General features: G+C 47.5%; 1 protein-coding gene across 1 annotated transcript in view; it reads right to left on the bottom strand.

Annotated features, from left to right (window-relative positions):
* Positions 1 to 18767, bottom strand: part of Wwc2 (WW and C2 domain containing 2) — a 165521-nt gene that overhangs the window by 31157 nt on the left and 115597 nt on the right. The window contains 7 exon segments of the mRNA XM_038327607.1: positions 3085 to 3249; positions 5537 to 5729; positions 10304 to 10390; positions 10482 to 10562; positions 11002 to 11131; positions 15093 to 15709; positions 16816 to 16905. Of these exon segments, the coding sequence (XP_038183535.1) occupies positions 3085 to 3249; positions 5537 to 5729; positions 10304 to 10390; positions 10482 to 10562; positions 11002 to 11131; positions 15093 to 15709; positions 16816 to 16905 (1363 nt within the window).

The following is an 18767-nucleotide window of genomic DNA, read 5'->3' as shown; positions in this document are numbered from 1 at the left end:
ATGAACGAGGTAGGGTCTCTTGGCGTTTCGGTTATGGGCCTAGCTTTTAACACCTCAACCTCTTATAACCTTTCAGACAGGAAATCGATTATGAGAAAATATGAGCTGTTATATATGAACAGATTAAGATGATCTTGTGAAATAGGAATGTTCCTAAAAAGGCAAAGATACCAAAACAAATTCAAGACCAACACTCTGAGAGTCAGAACAAATAAGACCTTGAATTTTGAACCAGACTTCTCACAGCTAAGGCCCATGTGGCTGCTGGACCTATCAGACTTTTAAAGAATTAGTAGCAATATTCTCCCAAATTCCTCCTAAATGGAGACGAGGCGGGACTGCTTCAGTGCCCGTTCTCTGAGGGCAGAGGAGATGGCTCAGTTGGTAAAGTGCTTGCGGTACAAACATGAGGACCTTTGTTTGACCCCCAACACCATTCAAAGTCCATGCCCACTTGTAATCCCAGCACTGGGGAAGCAAAGAAAGCTGGATCTCCTGGCTAGCTGCTCAGCCAGCCTTGCCAAGTTGGTGAGCCCCAGTTCCAGTGAGAGAATTGTTTAAAAACAAAAGCAAACCAGGATGGATTATGCCTAAAATGATTGACACCCGAGGTTGTCCTCTGGCCTCAATACACACGCACACATAGTGGATACACACACACACACACACACACACACACACACACACACACACAGAGAGAGAGAGAGAGAGAGAGAGAGAGAGAGAGAGAGAGAGAGAGAGAGAGAACAAAGACATTATAGCAAGCTTATTTCAAAGAAACACACAAAAGACAACACATACTAGGGCTTTTTTGGTTTTGTTTTGTTTTGTTTTTACATCAAGTAAGATTTACCCCAGGAATGCAAGATTAATTTAACACCTAAAATAAAACAACAGCAATTGAATGAAGGCTGGAGAACTATATGGAAACCCAAGCAGATTAAAAAAAAGTATCTGGCAAATTCAAGAAGTCTTTATTGATAAAAACATTCAAGTACCTAAGAAAAAAAGTCTTTCTCAGTCTGATAAAGGGGAGTCTGAAAACCCTTCATCATTTCATGGTGAAAACTCCCCTGTAAAATTAGGAGCTGGAGCTGGAGCCATGCTCCATGGCTGAGAGCGCTTGCTGCTCTTCCAGATCAGGTAGACCCGAGTCCCTAGAATCCCTAATCAAGCTGCTCACAACTCCAGGGGATCTGATGCCCCCTTCTGGACTCCACAGGCACCGTGCACTTATGCACGTGTAATGTGGGCGCAAACACACAAAATCAGGAATAAGATAAAGATGTCTGCTTTTGCCACTCCTTGTGTGTGTGCATTTGCACGTGTGCAAGTGCTCATGGAGCTAAGGACAACCCTGGCTGTCATTCCTCTTGAGACTTTGCTGGGTTTTGCTTTGTTTTGAGACAAGGTTTCTCCCTGGCCCCATGGCCCACGGCTAGCCAAGCAGGTGAGGCTGGCTGGCCAGGGAACCCCAGGATCTGTTGTCTCTGCCCTATTGGGACACAGGTTACTAATTCCTTTCTGTCACCTGGATTTCTTGCCTATGTGCCTTGGCCACAACATATAACACAATACTGCAGTGAGTGGCAAGAGGGCTGGGAAGGGCTCTGTAGGGCAAGCACTGCCCTGAAAACAAGAAGACCTCAGTTTGCATGGACTCCCAACAGTGGGAAGCTCCGGGAGACACAATTACATTCGCACACGAATGAAACACAACCCGCCCCCCTCCTCACAGGCTGTGTAAATAACCCGAATGGATCAGATGTCTATATGAAAGAATTTATAAGGACGACACTGGATAAATCTTTATCCCACGATGCTAGTCTTAGCCATGACAGAAACAGAACAAAAGCAGAGGAGAAGATGGGAAAGAGACAAGGCGCATTTTCATCAAAGTCATAATAAGCCTTCGTACTGCTAACAAGAGAATGAAAAGACACCGTGCCAAATGAGGAAAAAAAAATCTCTGCAATAAAATTACCTGAAAAGGGACTTGTACCAAGACAGAAATTTGAATGTGGTGGCACACACCTATGAACCAGCACCCAGAAAAGCTGAGGCAGAAGGATAGCAGAGTTAGAGGCCAGCCTGTTCTATACAACATACTGTAGGCCAGCCTGGGCTGAGACCCTGACACACATTCTCTCTCTCTCTCTCTCTCTCTCTCTCTCTCTCTCTCTCTCTCTCTCTCTCTCTCTCTCTCTCTCACACACACACACACACACACACACACACATACACACACACACACACTTTCTGCACACATACACATTTTATAATTCAATAGTAAAAAGGCAACTACTCTCTATATTAAGAAAACAGTGTGCAATCCTCCAAAATGTTGAGGATAATTACTATGTGCCCTGGCAAGTGCAGTCTACACATGTCCCCACGATGCTGGGGACCAGTTTTCATGGCAGCACCATTCACAGGAATCCAAATGTAGAAAGCACTCCGTGCACATCGGTGGAGGAGGCGGAAGCAAACTGGGATGTCTGAACTAGAGCGTTCACTGACATCGCTCCTGACAGGTGGACCTCGGTACTACTCTGCTGAGTGCAAGCAGAGGGTCGGAAGAGAGCAAGCCTTGTGTTTCTTCAGTTATATGAAATGCCCAGAAGGAGCAAACTTACAGAGCAGGGAGAAGTGACAGAGACGCACAGGTAAAGGGGCTTCTCCTGGGACCATGACAATACTACTCTACTCAAGCCTCTTGGGGGGGAGGGGGAGTCCATCTTTAATCTCAGCACTTGGGAGGCAGAGGCAGGTGGATCTCTGTGAGTTCTTGGCCAGCCTGGTCTACAAAGCAAGCTCCAGGATAGTCAAGGCTGTTACATAGTGAAACCCTGTCCTGCAAAACCAAAACACAAAGCCTCAAATAATCTCTTTATTTGTGGAGGTATGATGCAGGTCCCATTTGAATCTACCCTGGAAAGGATTCTTCTTAGGCTGCTGGGAGCAAAGAGGTGAGGAAAAAGGAGGAAGAAAAACTCATGAGTGACAGCAGGCCCGCTGTCCTCCACAGCCTGCCTCCCACATTGCCCCCCTGCTTCTCAGCAGCAGCCTTCCAGGGTGACTCACCAGGTCTACAGGACCCAGTCCCGGCTCCTCTGATTGGACTACAGGCGCCTCCTTTTCTTCTTCATTTCTTTCGCAAGGCATTTGCTTGGAAGGAAGTAAATTATACCACAGCATGAAGATCTCATTGGAAAATGGTAGATCTGCCAGACTGATCTGAGTCCCAGCCTACGGGAAAATGGAGGAAATAAAGGGAGAGAAATGAAAAATGTCAATTAGCCTTTGTTCTCTCTGGTAGGACAAAGGACGACCGGGCGAGCTTGCCTAAAGCAGATTTGACACACGACTGGTGACATAAAGCACGGGCTGTGCCTCTGTGTATGTCTGGGTGCATGTATGTGTGTGTGCACGTGTACACGCACACCAGTGTATGTGCTCATGTGCGCCTGTGAGTGCTCGAGTGTGTGCGCGTGCACTTTCGTATGCGTGCATACATATGTGCAGTAGACACGGGATGGCTTTGTGATAGTGCCCTCAATCTCTTCTCCGCTATTGTTTATTTATTTGCAATAGACAGGGTCTCTCGCTGAACCTGGAGTCATGGTCCTAGGATCCACCCGCCTCTACCCGCCAGTGTGGGGCTTAAGGCATGCACCAGTGATCCCGCTTTTACACATGTGCTGTGATCTGGATCAGGATCCTCAGGCTCTCAGCCCATGGGGCCGGCCATCTGCCCTGTGCAGGACTGGTGGGTTTTTAAAAATCTGGGCATATTGATATCTTTAGCTATGACTCAGTTAAGAAATAATGCCCAATCAAACTAGCAATCCTGGGATTATTCTGTAATACTAAACTTTCCCAACTAATTTCCTCAATGAGTAAGCACATAACTCTTTCTAAATGTGGAATTATATTTAAATGGAATTTTAAAAAATAAATGAATAAATGACTAATTAGAAACCAAAGTGCTTCTTTTAATATGTCAGAAGAGGGACTTGATTATGACAACACATTCATTATTGAGAAACTGAGACTGCCTTGCTCTTGAATGAGTATGTAGCAAGAGCTTTTTTTAAAATCCATCAGTTACCAGACTACAAACAAACAAACAAACAAACAAACAAACAAAAGTAATGATAAAAGCAACTTCAGAGCCTCACCTAGCCACAGTAAGCATGTAATCTCGGCTCCACTGCTTCTGAGAGGTACTAAGGAGCACATTACATATTTAGTAATTTTACTGGAGCATTTTGACACATAGCAAGCAAGGATGGTGGCCACTGTACTGACGCCTGTCTGAGGCCAACAGGACGATCTTGGTGCCATTCTAATTTTATTATGAGATAGTATTTCTCTCTTTTCTTCAAAATATGGAAAAGGGGGAAACTTATCCTTTTTCTGTGGTCATCATTAAATATGTGTTTGTCTCCTACTGAACCAGAAAGATGCGGCCGGTCTGACCAAGTGGGCTCCTGTCTGGTTGCCTGCACCTGAGCAGGCCATCGAGGGGGAGAAGGAAGCCCAGCTGTGGATGACAGCACGCTAAGCACACAGCTGGTTGAGTATGAAGCCCTTCTGTCACTGATCACATTGAATCATGTTTCCAACAGTAATAATGCCATGGATGACCTCATACAATGGAGAGGTAAATGGGCTGAGCAGAGGAACCACACACTCAGGGTCTTGCTTAATTCAGTTTGAGTCAGTGAATGCGATGGGATGAGTTTTGATCCCCAGCTCCATCGTTTGCTAGAAGCACCCCACTTTGGTAGCTGTTTATACCCAAATGGAGGGAATCAAGTTTCTTTTCTTTTTTAAAAAAACCTTTATTATTTATACAGTGTGCTGTCTGCGTGTTTTGCCTGCAGGCCAGAGAGTTTATCAGATCTCACCATAGATGGTTGTGAGTCACCATGTGGTTGCTGGGAATTGAACTCGGGACCTCTGGAAGAGCAGTCAATCCTCTTAACCTCCGAGCCATCTCTCCAGCCAAAGAATCACATTTTCTACCATGAGACCTCCACGATACTGTTCCAGGTTTTTTTTAAACCTTCAAGGAGCTTAATATAGGAAGCACTCCACATCCGCAGTTAGCACTGGGAGCCGCAAGCCCCGTCCACAGAGATAGACGAGGCAGAGGCAAAGGTCTCCTGTACTCAAGGAACAAGGCTGCAAAGTCAAGCTTTACAGAACCTTATGACTTATAAGCAGATTTAAAAAATCTGGAATGGGAGAAAAACATTTTAGAAAAAAAGAAAACCAGGGCTGGTGAGACGATTGAATGGGTAAAGGTACTGGCGACTTGCGTTTTAACTTCCATGGTGACAGGAGAGGACTAAGTCCCCGAGTTACCTTTTCACCTTCACATGTGTGCCTGGGCACATGAACATAGCCATAGTCAGATAAATAAATAAATGTTAAAAGAAAAAACGTAGTTAGCTGTTGTTGGCAGAGCAGTAATAAAACAGCTTTGCAGAGTCACAGTGTTCTCTGAGAGCCATAGGAAGGCGCCTACCAGGCATTCTTCCCTGCGGTGTTTACTGACAGAGCAAAGATCCACTCTCAGGGTCTTCTGCTGCAGGGCTGCCTGAGAGATGGCCACCCTGAACACATCATTGTACAGCACGGATTCCGTGGGTGGATGGACTTTTGTTCGAAATAGGCAGCTCACATCCGCCGAGGAGGGAAGCACAGCAACCCTAAAATACCTGTGAAGAACAAGAACGGAATGAATCTCCTGGGCGCTTTGGTCACAGTGGACCCGCAGCTGTCATCTGCAATCAGCCGCCAAAGAGAGAAAATGAGGAAACACGGCGAGCATTATCAGATCAATGTGCCCGGCCATAGTGCGCCCATGCGCAGCTGCAGACATTCTGTTCTTACCCACCCGTGCCCGCTGGGCCCCAAAACACCAAAGATCCAGCCTGTCATCACCCTGAGACTACAGCAAAGGCGTGGTGGGGAGCGAGGGGGAAAGAGTCGCAGGGCTGAACCCCCCCACCCCCACACATCAACTTATAAGTAAGTTGTTTCTGAGGTGAGGAGGTGGGAACACGCTAATGCGGGCACTGGTGGGTTTCTCTCCAAGAACCCTCATCCTGATCATCAAACAAGAGATTGTTGACGAACAAGCCGAGGAGCGGAATATATTACCCTACCGGAGACAAAGAAAGGCTAAGGAGCATATTGTTAACAGGACGGAAAACGGATGAAGCGGCAGCTCCAAAATATCATTGTCTAGCATCTCTGCAGGGGAGGCGCAGCCGCAGCACAGGCGCAGAGGGACGCACAGCAACACCCTTCACACAGAGACACCCATGCCCCTGCTCCCCCGGGAGTTCTCTGACAATCTATAAAGACTCACAGATCGGGAAGCAGCCTGAGGTAGTTTCCTCCTAATTCAGAAAGAGAAAACCACGAAATCTCTCTGCTTCCCATTCCCATTCTTGTCTAATTGATAGTCTAAAATATGCCCCTTTTTTTTTCTAGTTAGAAAAATCTGCAAATTCAGACCCAAAACTTTTAGTTCACGATATTTTTAATTTTATGTCAATATTGATGACAAAGATTCAGCACTAAACTCCAGTGGCAGCTGATGAAAGGTTTGGCTCCCCCTGAGGGCTGCAAGCTCAGGAGAAATGAATCTTTTTTTCCTTCTGCCTTCATGTTACTGAGGGAAATGGAAGGAAGTGGTGGTGCCTGTCCCTTCAGCCTTCAGGTCTCAGCTATTCTATACCCACCATCTAAGTGTCTGACTCATCTCAAGATGCTTCCGCAGAGAGAGGGCTGAGCTGATGAGGTCCAGAAGCGGAGGCAGGAGCTGGAGAGATGCCTCAGGGACTAAGAGCAGGGAGTGCTTTTCCAGAGGACCTGGGTTCAGTTCCTAGCACCCACATGGCAGCTCACAACTGTCTGTGCCTCCAGTTCCAGGAACTCAAAGCCCCCTTCTGGCCTCTGTGTGTACCAGGTATGCATGTGGTACACAGACATACGTGCAGGCAAAACACGCCTATACATAAAATAAAAATGAATAAATATTAAGAAAGAGGAGGAGGGAAAGGAGGAGGAAGAGGAAAGGGAAGAGGAAGAGAAGGAGGGAGAGGAGGAGGAGCGGAAGGGAGAGGAGGAAGAGAAGGAGATGGAGGAGAAGGAAGAAGAGGAGCGAAAGCAACAGAACTACAGATGAGGGCACTTTGCTGCCCATTCTGCTACAAGAGAGACCTCTCCGACCAGAGCCAGGCAAGTTGTCACCAACCACCTGAACACCAGCTTTAATTTGTCATAATCACTGGCAAAAAGAAGTTGTAAAGCCAGGCATGGTAGCCCGTAGCCTTGATCCCAGCACCTGGGAGGTGGAGACAGGAGGATCAGGTGTTTGAGGTTAGCTCGGAATATATGAAATCTTGTCTCAAAAACCTAAAACTGTTTTCCTTTAGAGATGAATAGTACACACACACACACACACACACAAATGTAACTGTGGGCGTAGGTTACCAGGTAGAAAAGCACACAAGAAAGGCTCAGTCGTAAGGGTAGAGGAAGGACTGAATGTGGGCAAGGAACACGGCTCATGAGAGAGGACGTGTAAGTTCTAACTCCGGTATAGATTTTTCATTTTTGTTGGTGGCTAAGAACATAAAAATATCTTGAATACGGAAAGTATAAAATCCAGTGTGAAGGCTCTACAGCTCCTGTTCTGTATGGCTTCTCTAACTGCATAGACGTTCACTGAGTTATATGGTCTCTGGGTCTGGCAAATTTTGACTGGTGATGCTTTTTATTTGTAGCTTTTTAAATAATGAAGTTTATTTTTTAAAAAAATATTTATTTATTTATTCATTATGTATACAACATTCTGTCTGTGTGTATGCCTGCAGGCCAGAAGAGGGCACCAGACCCAATTACAGATGGTTGTGAGCCACCATGTGGTTGCTGGGAATTGAACTCAGGACCTCTGGAAGAGCAGGCAATGCTCTTAACCTCTGAGCCATCTCTCCAGCCCAAATAATGAAGTTTAAATTAAAAGAAACAAATAGAAAGGAAGGAAGAAAAAGAGAGAGAGAGAGAGAGAGAGAGAGAGAGAGAGAGAGAGAGAGAGAGAGAGAGAGAGAGAGAGAGAGAAAATTAAAGCTAAAGAAAGGACAACAAATTCCTCAAACACTTGGAACTAAGACGACTTGAGAACATCATGTGTGGTTGACTTTTTGGGCTGTGTCATTATTCAGGCTTACATACGACTTTAAGAAAATGCTGCTACATCTCAGGAAGTTCAGAGCAAGTAGACAAGTGAAGTGACTGGGGAGCAGAAGTCTATGCTACACCGCCAGCTGGCTCCTGCGTTCCCCCGGGGCTGCCGTGCCTTATGAAGGGCCTAGGATGATGGTGGCTCGTGCAGACAAGATAGAACACTTGTATGTAAGAAAAAAGGCATGGCGTCTGGAGAGATGGCTCAGTGGTTCAAGGATTTGCTGCTCTACCAGAGGATTCAGGTTAGGGTCCTACACCCACATGGCTGCTTACAGCATCAGTTCTGGAGGATCTGATGCCCTCTTCTGGCCTCCATGGGCAGCACAGACTGCGCACGGTACACAAACATTTGTGCAGGCAAAGGTCCATACACATAAAATAATGTTTTAAATAAAAAAAGGAGAAAGAAAGGACATGGGCAGGAGAGATGGCTCCACAGTTAAGAGCATTTACTGCCCTTGCAGAGGACCTGGGTTTGGTTTCCAACACTCACACAGTGGCTCACAACCATCTGTAATTCCAGTTCCAGGGGATCTGATGTCCTCTTCTGATCTCCTTGGACACCAGGAGCACGCATGGTACACAGACATATATGTAGGACACGGGTGTAGGCACACAGTAGTTGGCTCTCACTGTTCTGTCCCCAGTCCTGCTAACTCTGACCTGGCTTATTAAAGAGCCACTGACAGCATTCTCCGCTATCACACGGACTGGAAGTGAGCCTGTCTTCCCCAAATGTGCTCTGTGTTGACGCAGCCGGGGCCACCTCACGCCTACTCTCTCTGCTAATCTTAATGAGATGGGTCCCCATGCTCTACTTCAGGAAGTCCTCCGAGCCCGCTCTCCTCCTGGATTCTGTGATGCCTCAGTGACTGTCCATGGACACTCAGCCACTTTTCTGTTAGCACCGAACAATCTCTATCTAGCTCTGCCTCTGCACTCCCCCCCAAACTGCAGGGAAGTGAACCTAACAGTAACCTGTTAGTAAACACCTAGGGTTCTTACACATACCCCGTTAAAGTCCTGGCCTCTGAGGAAGACACTGTCATTAAGGAAACAGCCACCTGGCAGGATATGGAGTCATGGGAACCACTCCGCTGCCATTTTACCTGTCTCTGTCCTGCCGTGTTCAGAAAGGAGGTAGACATGCAGATGTGGTCCCCGGTGTCACACCTCTACATGCCCTTCTCAGAGTCACTGAGACCTGGCTCTAGAGAAGACTGGCGGGATGGGGCTGAGAAAACCCACTCTCTTAGGAAATAGCCCCGAGGCAACGGGTGGTGGTGAATTACATCAGCACTTTGTTGGAGTTCTTGGTCTAACACAGTAATGGGACTGCAGCTGAGCAATCACTGGTCACTGGAAGTGCCCACGCTCCTTCACGCAACATAGACTGTTTCTGTGGCGAGGCTTGATGTAATCACTACATGGATGACATCAGAAAAAATCTCTCCGAACTGACAGTAGCCATGACTATGCCATAATAAAAAATGAAATCATATTTCCAGCAATCAGGTCCCAACACAGCCTCTGTCAAGGAAAGACACTATATAAAGTTTTGATTCCTAATCTTAACCATAGCCATCGGGATAAGAGCTAATCCTAGTTCCCTTTGCCCACACTTCCCTCCTCATCTTTACCTACGGTTGCTTCAGATGCAATCAGCCTGGCTATTTCTCCCCATAGCCTTCGTTTTTTTTATTTTGTTTTACTAAAAAGATCTATTTTGCTTTTAACTATGTGTACCTGTGTATATCCATGTGCTGGTATCTGCGGAGGCCAGAAGAAGGCATTGGTGCCCTGGAACTGTAGTTATGGGTGGTTGGACGCTGTCTAATGTGGGTGCTAGGGAAACAAAATTGGGTCCCCTGGAAGAGCAGCAATAACGTTTACCCACTAAGCCATCTCTCGAGTTGCCCACCCTCCTGCCATATCTTCCTTTTGAACTGTTTGCTCATACGCAGAATTATTGTGGGGAGAAAGTTTTAAGCTCCTTAGTTTGTTTTTGTTGTTGCTGTTTTCTGACTTAACTTACACTTTTGAAGAATGAGGTATAAGGAAGGCGTGGAGATTTCGGAGCTGTGCTATAAACACCATGAAACTTGAGCTTTTTGTGTCGTATCTGTCAAAAGAGACAAAGCGTCAAGCAGAGTAACCACCGCCACTGGCCAGGCCCCTCCCCCCTCCGCAGCTCAGGCCCCTCCCTGCCTCACCTGAGTCCTATCTGCACCTGGGCAGTCTCCACAATGGTGACGTCCTCTTCACTGTATGGCATGTCCTCCACTTCACCAGGCCTATGCGGGAGCAGGTGGACAGTCAGTAAAGTGGATTTTGCCTTCTCTCATTTTCAAGGGCGACATTAGCGGCCCTCCCATCCCACTTCCGTGGAACTGATTCCCGTGGAAGCTACTGATTCAGGCTCCCTCAACTCCATCAAAAATCTGACTTTGAGCTTAGGGAAAAGATTTTGCGATGCCTGGCTTTCCTGAGTCCCGGGAGGCATCCCACTATCTCAGGAACTTCCAGACATGTATCTAAAGAGGCATTCCATGTGTCAAACAAGCATTGGTCCATCACCAAGATTCTCAGAAAAAGCAGTGTCTGAAACCTCAGGTCAGCCGCCTCTGAGTACAGCAATCTGCTTGTCATTTCCACAGCTGGCAGGATGCTTCTTGTAGGGGACCACACCTTACAGTATGCACAAGCCTGGCTGGCAGGCATCAAGGGCCTTACTGTTTCATGGAGGCTTCGTAGACACCACTGTCTCCAGCCACGGACTCGTCAGAGGCAGCGGCTGACACACGCGCAGTTTTGTCTCCACGCAGATGGAGTCCTCCTCTCTTGGGCAATGACTTTTCCAAGTCTAACGTGGAGAAAGCGACAACACCATTAGTTTCTTATGGGGAAAAGCATAAAATGCACCATAGAAGCCCAAAGTACAACTTTTTTCTTAAAGTGGAGAATGCTGTTCCCCATATTACTAGATGGGGTGAGACTGGATGCTGGGATTCACACGGTCTGGGGTTTGGTTACTTGGGAAAAACTGTTTCTACTTCTGCCTAAAAAAAAAAAAAAATTTAAGAATGTTTTGCCTACATTTCTATAAAGGCACCATGTGCATGAAGTACTCAGGGAAGCCAGAAGATGGCGTTCGATCCCCAGGTCTGGAGTTGTGAGCCACCTGGGAACTGAACTCCAGTTCTCTGCAAGAGCATCAAATGCTCTATGGCTGAGCCAGCTCTCAAGTCATCGCGTTCCCCCACCCCCATTAAAAACAATAAAAAATACAAACGTTTATGGTGTGTGTGTGTGTGTGTGTGTGTGTGTGTGTGTGTGTGTGTGTGGTGGACGTGTGCAGGAGACAGCTCTCTCCTTCCATCGCGTGGGATGGAATTCAGGTTGTCAGTCTCGGATGTAATCCCCTAGCCCATCTCACAGGTCCTTGCTGTAAAGTATGTTAAGGCAAGGGATACACAGCTTCCCGTTATCCCCAGCTTCTTGTCTCAAGCATCCATGAGCCACTACAAGCTCTGGCTAAGCAACCACGTGCCCCCTTCAAACACTGCGCCTCTTTCTACTTGAGTGGAGCTTGCTCCCCGGTTCTCTCTACAGGCCGCTCTCTCCTTCTCCTGTGCTACTCTCCTAACAGAAATGAAAGAGAAAATATCTTTGATTTACATGAATTCTCACCAGCTACTACCACTAAAACAACAGCAACAACAGCACCGGAAAAACTTTTTTGCGTGTCACTGAACCGTTAGCACCAGCTGCCACTTCACTTTTATCTCTAACTCATTTTCCTCCGCCAGCATCCTGCAGGGAGCGAGGCGCAGTCACTTAAAGCTGTCCTCGGTACTGAGGTAGCTGCGAGCCCCAGTCTCTTTCATCCTCCCCGAGTGAGCCCGAGGAACGGTATTGGTATGCATTTGGGCCCCCCTCTGAGCCGTGACTTTACATCCAGTTAAGATGTTTAAGTTTTAAGGCTTCAGATTACAGGATTGATTGCTGCATTTTCTCTTTCATTTCTGGCAGTGGGAATGCTGTTTCCTGGATGATAAAGGGCCTTCTCTTTGCCCACCCCCCTTTGCGAGGGGTGAAGGTGATGACATCATTTATTGATTACCCCCAGGAATAACCGCAGCAGTCTGAAAACTGACTTGGACAATAGCAGAGACTGGCTGTGGGAAGACTTCATCGTTATTCCACCTTGGTTTCTGTCATCTGGTAGGGACTGATGCCGGGGAGAGCGAGTTGTCTATAGAACGGACTGGGCTTCACCTGTGAACACGAACAGTGTCCTTCCAAGAGTGCCCCTGCCCTTTAAGAGGTCGGAAGACGTTGCAGTGGCCTGAACAGTTAGTCTTGCCGGTTAAGACACGCACCTTCTGCTGTTTTCAGACAGGAAACTGAAAGCTAACTGCAAACAAAGCCCTTGTGTGCATTTTCCAAGCGACTGTCTTGAGGTACTGGAGACGGAACCCAAGGCTTCAGAGGTCCTAGGCAACCACTCTGCCACTGGGCCACAGCCAGGTCTAGGGCGCCTTTAACAGCAGTGCTGTGTAACACTTAAAAGGTTCGCGGGTTCGAGGCCAGCCTGGTCTACAAGAGGTAGTTCCAGGACAGGCTCCAAAGCCACAGAGAAACCCTGTCTCGAAAAGAAAAAAAAAAGGTTCGTGGGAATTTCCTTCAGGCACCTCTCTTCAGCCACAAAGTCATCAACAAAGGTGCTAGCAAACTCAGGCATTAGGAACTGGGCCACTATGCCTGTGTAACTGGAGGGTGGCGGGGCGGGGAGAGGGGGGCAGCTCAGGATCATCGTGATGGCCCTTGCGCTGAAGGTTTTGGGACCCTCTTGCTTTTTGAGCGTCTGCCTTTATGTACTGGGTTCACTATTTGATGGGATGTTGAGAAATACTCGCTAGAGAATATACCAAATACATAAAGGGCAGAGTCAGTTATAGATGCTCAATAAGTGCCACGCACTGAAAGGCACAAAAGCACATAAGAACGGTGCAACCACAACGTACGTGGCCTTGTCCCACCCCCAACCCGCAGCATGGTGTGCAGAGAGGGGCACACCAGTGTTCACGACCTCTCAGCACACAGGGCAACAATCACCACAGACTGCGCATGTGTGCCGGGCAGGCTTGGATGCCAGGCATGGTCTCGCATTCTATGAAGGTAACTGTGCAGACGAGGAATGGGTCTGAACAACGGAGAGGATGGATGCTCACCTAAAACAACCAAAGAGGCAGGTGGAAAGGATGCAGGCATGGCTGCTCCACTGTACTGCTTCCCATGGGCCACTGTAAGGTCCCACAGCGGCTCTCTGTTGAGGGAAGCCATTATGGACACATCTCCCATGTGCATTTGTGTGTGTGTGGGGGGAGTATTTTAATAGAATGACCTAAAATTCATTGGCACATCCCTGAAAGAGGGCATATGAACCGCAGGAAGGCCTCATCCACTCCAGTTCTGCCCCAGCCACTAACAAGAACACAGAACTTCACTCGGTATCAGAAACCCCTACATCAACTTGCATCTCAGTTGGCCAACTGATTAATACTTAGAATTCCTACACACGTGAATACCCATAGAAACCACTCCTTAAAACAGCAAGGACAGGGTTCTGCTTGGGCTGTCCTTTCTGCATGGTGGGACACGCTTATACATGCTGACTGAACAGGACTTCCCGGCACGAGCCGAGAGTTTGCTTTGTACCTAGCTTCGCACTAGCTACAGAATGGATTATCCTCAGAACCCAGGACAGCACTACACAGCAATGGTACCCTCTGCTCTTTACAACACATGGCACCACTCTGGAAGCTTCCCCAGTGCGCAGGAGAACAACATTAATGAACATGGACTCATTCCAAGGGCCACTCAGCCCATCTTCCTGGACCTGCAGCTGCGAGAGCAGCCAGCAGATGGCAGAGTGGCTCCGGACACTGGACTATAGCCACCAAGTAACTGGGGCAGAAGGGGAGTTTGGCACAAACCAAAAACTGTTTATAAAGAACTCCCCAAGCAAGCTAAACACTAAATCTTTGTGCTAATTAGCCTGCATGCTAACTGACTTTGTTTTCATCTGCTTTGGACAATTTTAAAAAGAAAGTCCTTATTTCTTTGCTATTTCCAGGTGGAAGTGTGAACTACTCATAGAACACATCCTAGGCATCGACCACCCACAGAGGGCCCGGACTACAGAACAGGCACCCATGGTCGAGTCTATTCAACAGGAGGGCGATATGTTTTGCGTATGTGTATGTATATTTTTGTGTACGCAGGTGTGTATAAAGGTGTGCATGTGTGTCTCGGTCAGTGGCTGACACTGGTGTCTTCCTCAGCAACTCTTCGCCTTACTTTTTGGGACAGAGTCTCTCACTGAGCCTGCAGCTCAGCAGAGCAGGTTCTGTCATCTGGCAGGAAGCCCGAGGACTCTGCCCATCTCTGCCTCCCAAGCCCTAGGATTACAGATGTGTGGTCATAGTGTCTTTTCTGACCTTCATACTAGCTCAGCAAGAACCTGATAGACTTCAGCGTCACTTCAGTCCCTGTTTTTATTTTGTGGTACTGGGGAACTGAACCCAGAGTCTTGCACCCCCTAGGCAAGCTGTCTACCACTGAGCTATAAATATGCCCCCCCCCCCGAATGGCAATTTTTATTTGACAGAGAAAAAAGTCTAGGTATGGAATGAATGCTCTTTAAATGAACACCCTGGAGAATGAGAAGGCAGCCATACCCTTTCTTTACATGGAATGAGTCCTCCAACCCTTCCTGAAATGGCGCAGGGCGATGTGGTAAAGCAAAGCTCTACCCTTACCCGTTGTTCCTTCATACAGAAGCTCCCCTGCACATTCGCCAAGGTCTTTATCCTCTAAGAGAGACTGGGACGCTCCTGAGTCTGAATCCAGCAAGACCTGATTTTCACCAAGGCCAATGTCGGCAAAGTGGCTGCTCAAGGCGCAGTCCTCAAAGTCAACGGAGAACTGGTGCAAGGAGGGGTCGTGAGGGGACGCTGGAAATGTGCTGTCCGAGACCAGAGGGGAGCCGGGAGGGGACAAGGATGACAGAGAGGACCTGGAGGAGAGGGACGTCACTGACTTGGAGGCCTCGGTCAGTGGGGGGGTGTGGCTGGGGGCCGCAGCTGCCACGGCACACAGTCCGCTCTGGCCAGGCTGGCTGGGAGACTTGACCACCTCGTTTTCGTGGATGGTGGTGATGGGCCCGGAAGGAATGTAGCCCCCCTTCTCTTGAAGAAGGAAATCCAGTTTATACTGGTAGTCTGCGTCGGTCTGCTCGCCCTGGCTGCTGTAGTAGAGCTCACTGGAGCTGAGGGAGTTGAGAGATCCCCTGCTGGAGGTGTTCAGAGAGCCGCGGCTGGATGTCAGGGACCCCAGGCTGCTGCCAGACGACATGGACAGTGTGCTGGAGGAGAGGCTGGGGAGAACAGCACACTGTGAAATCGGCACTCTGCGAGAAGCACAGCAGTGCACACTGACCCCTCCAGACAGGAAGAGGATGAGAACGGCGATGCCCGGGAGTTAGATCTACAACCTGGGTAGAGGAGCTCGCTGTTTGAACGATGACTTCCCTACTCACTCATGAATATTAGCAACCTGGCTGTCCTCATACACCCCAGGAATTCTGGTCTTTTAAAACAATACACCGCATCTGGCCAGGAATGGTGGTGGTGCACACCTTCAATTCCTGTACTTTAGAGGCAGAGGCAGAGGCAGAAGGGTCTCTGTGAGTTCAAGGCCAGCGTAGTCTACATAGGCAGCTCCTGGACAGCCAGGGCTACAGAGACCCTGTCTCCAATTAAATGAATAAATGAGAAAGGAAATAACCATAATATATATATAAATATATATATATATATTTATATATATTACATATAAATTTGACAATGATAAAGGCGGGTAAAGTGGATCTCTGTGAGTTTCAAGTCCAGTCTGGTCTACGATGTGAGTTCCAGGACAGCTAGGGCAACATGGTGAGATCATTGAACCCAACCACAGTGAAACACCTTAAAATTTTAAATCAAATCAAACGCATGCTTGTAAGTCATCTTGCAGAGCCATCCTCGCAACCTCACACTTCAACAACTGGGAAAGGCTGACAGCAAGTGTCAGCGTCGCCGCCGTGGCTAGGAAGACAGGGCGGCGGACCCACGAGCCCCCTCATGCAAGAGTGATTATTCTAATCCGTGGAAGAAAGTCACGGGCAGCTATTTCACAGCAGGTTTCTTCTGTCTCCCTTGGTGAATGAAGGTGGGCAATGGCAGAAATACACTATTTTCCTATATTCTCACTGACAGATAAAGCGAGCCCCCCCTTCGGCAGGAGATTTTTAAATACACTCCAAACTTAAATATGGAGTTTATGGGGTGGGGGGGACCTGTTTCTAAATTTGGTGATTTAAACATGAATGGAGCGGGCATAATTTATTTGTTTACTTTTAAGCAGCAAAAACCAACCAAAGAGGAAGCGGGGCCTGCCTAGGTGTTGGGAAAGACGCTCCCTTCAAGGGCCCGCCATGCTCACCTTTTGAGCTGTGAGTACAAGGAAGTAGTTAATTTAGTAGTCTCCTCAAGCTTCCCGAGCAGCTCTTTTCTTTTCTCTTCTAATTTCAATCTAGAAAAAAAAGAAATCAATTTTCAAATGATAACTTAGAAACCCAAACTAAACAACAGAAAAACTCAGCATCCCAGAATCATGTCTAAGAGGGGCATTGGACGAACTTGGTAAAGAGGACACCCACAGCAAGGGGCGAAGCTTCACAGCCACGATAAATGAAGCTGGAGAGGAATATCCACTCCCAAAGCCAGGAAAACTTTTAAATGCTGGCAGTGTAAACTTTTCTCAAGTTGGTAAATGATTTGGCCCCAGACACGGAGAAAACAATAACAATGTTGACCGCAGCAAAAGCCTAAACATTTGGACAACGTTAGGTAGCGAAGGGTAAAAAGCCGCTGGAAGTACTGAAGTTAGCGGGCATTGTTGTAAAATCGCGCTTAACTACAAAACTCCGACGCTGATTTCCGGGAGATTTAGCAGTGAGAGAGGTGGATCCAAGAGGCAGGTGTGGCTAACATGCCGAGTTACAATCTCACAAGAAGTCCAAGAGAGCCGCCTCCCTAGCTCCGTCCTGCCTCACCTGGAGCAGATTACCATATAGTTTGCTGGTGTACTGGAGAGTTTTATCTCGAAACAAATTCGGTTCAAAATAGGTCACACATCCAAGGAAAAGCTTAGAGCCTGCACAAATCCCATCAACCGGGGCCCTGACACGTCATCCGGGGAAGGCAGAGCTCGGTGCCCAGTCTGGGATTTGCTGTTTGGGAGCCCGGGATCCTTTGGCAAAGCCACCGACTAGTGGGGCTCACCTTTCTCAGCTGTGAACGATGCTTATGATCCTTCTGTGTCTACCAGATAAGGCGGTTAAAGGGATCAAATGGAGTAAGGCCTGGGAAAGGGCTCAATAGGCCACAGAACAGCCCCATTTGTTCATAGCCCTGCGAGGTGGTGATATACACAAGACACATGGCTTTGGAGGAAAAGAAAATCTCCCCAGTTTCCAACCCTTTGAAATTTTATGCATGTCTTGGGTACTGAGGAGATGGGCACATTTTATGTAAAGGCACCTATCCCTTTGATGTGTCAACAACACAATTTCCATTATATGTTACAATTAAAAAGTAATTCTTGCCAATTTCTGGAATACCGGCATGGTTAATTCTTTCATAACTTTTCTAACTTCCTTTTTAAGAAGCGCAGCTTATTTTTTAAAATCTCCCAAACAAATCAACTCAATCAGGAAGAAATATTAACGCAAAGATGGACTGAATCGGAAGGCACAAAGGTCTGGAGACAGCCAAAACATGGGTCTCTGGCAACAGGAAAAATACTTCAGAAATAAGTAACATTTTAAAATCAAATATCACTTTTAATACAAAGGCATTTCCTCATGTCCTAAAGGACACATCACGAAGGATAGTGTCCTTTGTTCTCAAGGTCATAATGACACTCAGGGGCTGGTGGGCCAGCTCCTGCAGGCTGATCTCAACTATTGGTGCTTAGCTTTTGTGCTCATGTGTATTCTCGTGTGTGTGTGTGTGTGTGTGTGTGTGTGTGTGTGTGTGTGTGTGTATGTACACCAGAGGTTGATTTTTATTTTTCCTTTTATTTTATGTGTGTTGCTGTTTTGCCTGTGTGTCTGTCCATGCACCACATGCATGCATTGCCCGTGAGGTCAGAAGAGGGTGTCAGATCCCTCGGGACTGGAGTTACAGCCAGTTGTGAGCCACCATGTGGGTGTTAGGAACTGAAACTATGTCCTACAAGAACAGCAAATGGTCTTAACCGCTGAGCGATCTCTTAAGCCCCATCTTATCTTTTGAGCTGTTGGATTCACTCTACCTGGCCCTTATGGATTGGCTAGACTGCCTGTTCAGCTTGTCCCCGGGATCTACCCTTGCACTAGAAATACACACGGT

Source organism: Arvicola amphibius, chromosome 4, assembly GCF_903992535.2.
Source record: "Arvicola amphibius chromosome 4, mArvAmp1.2, whole genome shotgun sequence".
NCBI lineage: Eukaryota > Metazoa > Chordata > Mammalia > Rodentia > Cricetidae > Arvicola > Arvicola amphibius.
Note: the sequence above shows the minus strand (reverse complement) of the source record. Positions and strands in the feature narration are given on the sequence as shown.